Source organism: Mastomys coucha, unplaced genomic scaffold, assembly GCF_008632895.1.
Source record: "Mastomys coucha isolate ucsf_1 unplaced genomic scaffold, UCSF_Mcou_1 pScaffold8, whole genome shotgun sequence".
In the NCBI taxonomy this organism is placed as follows: Eukaryota; Metazoa; Chordata; class Mammalia; order Rodentia; family Muridae; genus Mastomys; species Mastomys coucha.
In genome coordinates this window covers 73,430,972-73,435,442 of record NW_022196914.1, presented here as the reverse complement: position 1 = coordinate 73,435,442, position 4,471 = coordinate 73,430,972, and the positions used below count along the sequence as shown (strand labels likewise).

General features: G+C 41.8%; 1 protein-coding gene across 1 annotated transcript in view; it reads right to left on the bottom strand.

Annotated features, from left to right (window-relative positions):
- Positions 1-4,471, bottom strand: part of Dhx29 (DExH-box helicase 29) — a 46,904-nt gene that overhangs the window by 9,964 nt on the left and 32,469 nt on the right. Inside the window, exons 16-21 of the mRNA XM_031360101.1 lie at positions 4,353-4,471; positions 3,395-3,479; positions 2,138-2,226; positions 1,018-1,146; positions 870-945; positions 2-225 (exon numbers count right to left, since the gene is read on the bottom strand). Coding sequence (XP_031215961.1) covers positions 2-225; positions 870-945; positions 1,018-1,146; positions 2,138-2,226; positions 3,395-3,479; positions 4,353-4,471 — 722 coding nt within the window. The remainder of the gene's footprint in view (position 1; positions 226-869; positions 946-1,017; positions 1,147-2,137; positions 2,227-3,394; positions 3,480-4,352) is intronic.

Below are 4,471 nucleotides of genomic sequence, written 5' to 3'. Positions count from 1 at the left end.
CACTGGTTCGAGACAGCCAAATATGGCTCCAAAAATGAGCATCTTGCCAATTTTGACACTGACAGGCAAAGCAGCAAGGTGCTGGCCCAGTGGAGTCAGTTTGGGCTCGCTTGGTTCACAGGCTCCAATTTTCCGGAGTAAATTCATTGCATTGCTGATTACTTGAAGCTGAGGAGGATCTAAGGCTTTGGAGAGAAAGTCTTCAGGAGACCCCAGATCGCATTTCTGCAACGTAAAGGAGATCGGAAGGAATCAGTGCTACCGAGGGGGTGGGGGGAAGGGGCGGGTGCGCTATGCTGGGACTAAAGCAGGAATTTAGCAGAATCTTGAGCAAAGAGGCCAATGTGTGAAGCCACCCTACAAGGTGAGCATCATGGTGGAGTCTCTGTGTTTTAGTTTCTTCAGTATTGAATTTTAGTGTTAAAAATCTAAGAATCAAGAGTAACTTCCAGTCTAGGAAGCCTTTGGTCTAGGTGAGGTTCTCAGTCAGCAGGATGACTGACACTTGGGCTGGGGGAATCTTTGTTTTGGGGAGCTGTGGGAATGTTCAGCTGCATCTCTTATTCTACACACTACACACCAGCAAACAGCCCCTGCTCAGTTAGAACAGTCTAGAATGCGGAGACGAGGGCCGCAGTCCCTCAGCAGGCAGCACTGCCCCATGAGACCCCGCTCAGGGGATAAGGCTGTCAATAATCCTGTCTCTACTACATAGGAGCTACATCAAGATGAAAACACAATGCAGATAATAAACATACAGTACTTAAAAACAGACGTTAAAACCACTCAGGCTGTCAGATTTTTTCTAATAAAGAGTGAGAGAAAGAAAACAACAACAACAACCCTCAGGTGTGGTCCTCTGGGATTACCATAATGTGAAGGCATAGCTCCTCCAGGGGCACGCGCAGGATTTCAGGTACAGAGTAGTCCAGAAAACCTTCAAATCTGAAAAAAAGTAATATATGATGAGTAATGGCACTCAGTGTTGTGTGTTGTAAACGTCAGTGCTGTGCCTACCTTTCTCTTGTGTACAGCCGAAAGCAGAAGCCATCCCGGACCCTCCCGGCTCTCCCCTGGCGCTGCAGGGCACTAGCTTTACTGACAAAGGTCTCCACCAAAGAACTCATCTGGCTGCTTTCATGGTACCTAGAGACAGGTTTCAGGAGACAATATGTGAATAACTCTTTTCCAGAAAAAACTGAAAAATTGGAAACATTGAACTTACTACTATTGTGAACAAACATCTCCTTTGTTTTGGGGGTGGGGTGGGTCAGGGAGCTCAAGACAGGGTCTCTCTAGGTAGTCCTGGCTGTCCTGAAACTCACTATGTAGATGAGGCTGGCCTTGAACTCACAGAAATCCACCTGCCTCTGCCTCCTGAGAGCAGGGATTAAAGTGTAGTATAACTTGTGGCTGACAAGCATTTCTTAAGTCATATCTCCTGATTAAATGTTTTTGTAAAGTGCCTATTCATACTACCAAATGGAAATCACTTGCTACAGAAGAAAATGATTGCTTACTTCATCTTTTCTCGAATTACTCTGACTGAAGTACCTTTTTGTTTTAGTTAATATCTACTAATCACACAACAACGTGTGCTGACGGTGAAGCACAACTTGCCAATGTCACAGTTCAAAGCACCGCTCACAAGAAGCATCTATAGCCAGAGAATGTTTCCTTTAAAGATACAATCACTTGTTTTAGAGCTGATTTTCTATTACATTGCTGTGGTTTTCTGATATTGGGGACTGTGTATAGATTACAATTAGCTAATAGTGCTATCCACTGTTTACATAACACACCCTAAGACAGAGAGTTCTGGTTACTATGTAAAGCATTTGCAACTATGAACAATTTATTTAATAAGCAAAAAAGTATATAAAAACTTAAGAGTGTAAAATTCTGCCCAAACAGTACTTTTAAGTGGTGGTACATTGACATTATTGTTGGTAAAATCCAAGGTACGAAATTCTGAAATTTACTCTCAGATATTTTAAATTTATCTATACTTTTGCTAAGGCTTTTTGCTGTGGACAGAATTATGACCTTTAGGATCTGGATTTCCTTAACAGGATTCTGTAATTTCTCTAACAAAACTCAGTGTTACAAATTTCCACTGTGAGAAAGTTAAACTTACTTATTTTCTTTTGTTCTTCCAGTGTCAATGACAAACACAACATCAGGAATGGTGATCCCCGTCTCTGCAATGTTTGTTGCTAAGACAATCTGCAAATAAACAAGAATGGAAAGTATTTTGAAAGCTCTCAACACTGTATTCTGAAAACTTCTTTAGACAGAACTGATGAGTTTTTAAAGGTGAATTTTATGACAGCAGTAGAGTGGGGGACTAAAGAAAGCCACTTCCCCACCTCATGTGGCCAGACAGGACTTCCAGTGGAGGGAGGGGACACCAACCCACCCACAGAACCTGTGACCTGAAACTTGTCCTGTCTACAAGATGTGCAGGGATAAACATTATTAATGATATTCTGCCATGCTTGCAGACAGGAGCCTAGCATAGCTGTCAGCTGATGGAAACAGATGCAGAGACACATAGTCAAACAAGCAGAGCGTGGGGAGTCTTGTGGAAGAGTCAGAGGAAGGAATGAGGGAGCTGGAGGGGTCAAAGACACCACAAGAAGACCCACAGAGTCAACTAACCAAGGTCCATGGAGGCTCATAGAGACTGAGCCACCAACCAAAGAGTATGCACAGGCTGGACCTAGGTCCCTGCAGATTTGTAGCACACATGTAGCTTGGTCTTCATGTGGGTCCCCTAACAATTGTAGCAGGGGCTGTTTCTGACTCTGGTGCCTGTCTTTGGATCCTTTCCCTAGCTGCCTTGTCTGGCCTCAGTGGGAGATGTGCTTAATACTGCTGTGACAAGATGTGCTAATGCAGGTTGCTGCCCTTACAAGGTTTCCCCTTCTCTGAGGAGAGGGGAGAGGGGGTAGGGGAGAGGTAACCTTTTAAAAAGCAATATACATACCATATTTCACAACTACCACTGTCCTCAAACGTCCTGTTTGTTTATTAGCACATAATGTAAATATTAAAATGTCTGAACTAAAAACATTTTTTAAAATATGTTTTTTTATATGTGTATCCCTGTGCACATGTGATGTGAGTTGAAGATGCCCAAGAAGTCTTTGAAGGATCTCCTGAAACTGGAGTTACAGGTAGTTGTGAACTGCCAGTGTGGGTGCTGGGAACCAAACTATGGTCATACACTCTTAGCCACTGGCCATCTTTCTAGCCCTGAATGCCTAACATGTAATATTAGGTTCACTTTGCTTATATTGAGCTGCAGGACACTTGAAGTCGGTTATGTATCCAGCACCAACTCATTTCATGAGACAGTCTCAGACCACACATATCTGCGACCCGAGTTTACCTTCCTGATCCCTGGAGGGGGAAGCATGAAAGCTGCCACTTGATCTTGAGTTGAGAGAACAGAATGCAGAGCTATAACTTGATATCTGAAAGTTAAAATCATAGGACTTAGCAAGAGTTTCTCTTTAGAAGACACTGCAAGGAATAACAAAAGTTATTTGCATATTGAAAGCAACTTTTAATATTTGATTATGAAAAAATTTAAACAAACAGAATTTCACAGAATAGTCTAATAAGGCCCCACCTGCCAGAGGGAAAAATCAACATGAACAAATAAGAGGTTGAGGATCCTTCTTCTGTAATTGCCTGGGACTGTAAGTGTTCCAGATTCTGAATTTTGGATTATTTGATTAGGTAAGCTTATTATGTGAAATATGAGAATAATTTTTTTAAAAGTTCTGATAATATGATAACCATGACAAGAGTAATAAACTATTATAGAACAGATAATTGGCTATTTAAATAGATATGGTTCCTAAGTTGCAAAACTTTGGTGGCTTTTGGAAGACTCAGGTGAATCAGAAGTTATAATTAACTATATAATTAACCATAGGATTCTTGGCTCAGATTAAAAACAAACAAACAAACAAACAAACAGCAAATGCAGATACCATACTACAAACTTTCGCTAGATAAAAATGAACAAACCCCAGATCTCCATGAACAGTTGTAGAGATTGCAAACAAATGTGTCTGGGTGTTTTGCTTGCTTGCTTGGACTTAGCTCTGTGCACAGTGTGTATGTAGTTTCTGTGGACGGCAGAAAAGGGTGTCAGACCCCTGGAACTAGAGTTACAGACTGGTGCTAGTGGTCAGGTGGGTGCTGCCACCGGGAACCTGCCTGCTGGGCTCTCTGGCCAGCCCTACCATGGACAATTCTAACTGAAGTAGAAAAGCCTGAAAATTCTGATCCACTCCAGTTTTTAAATTATAAAGAATTTCATGTAGATTTGTAGTTACCGCTCAGAATAAAATCTTCTGTCATTTGATAGGAGATCATACAACTGTTTAATGTGAGCAAGGCCAGGTAAGAAGATCAACACTGCTCCTTCAATATTTCTGAATTGAGGACTTTTGTC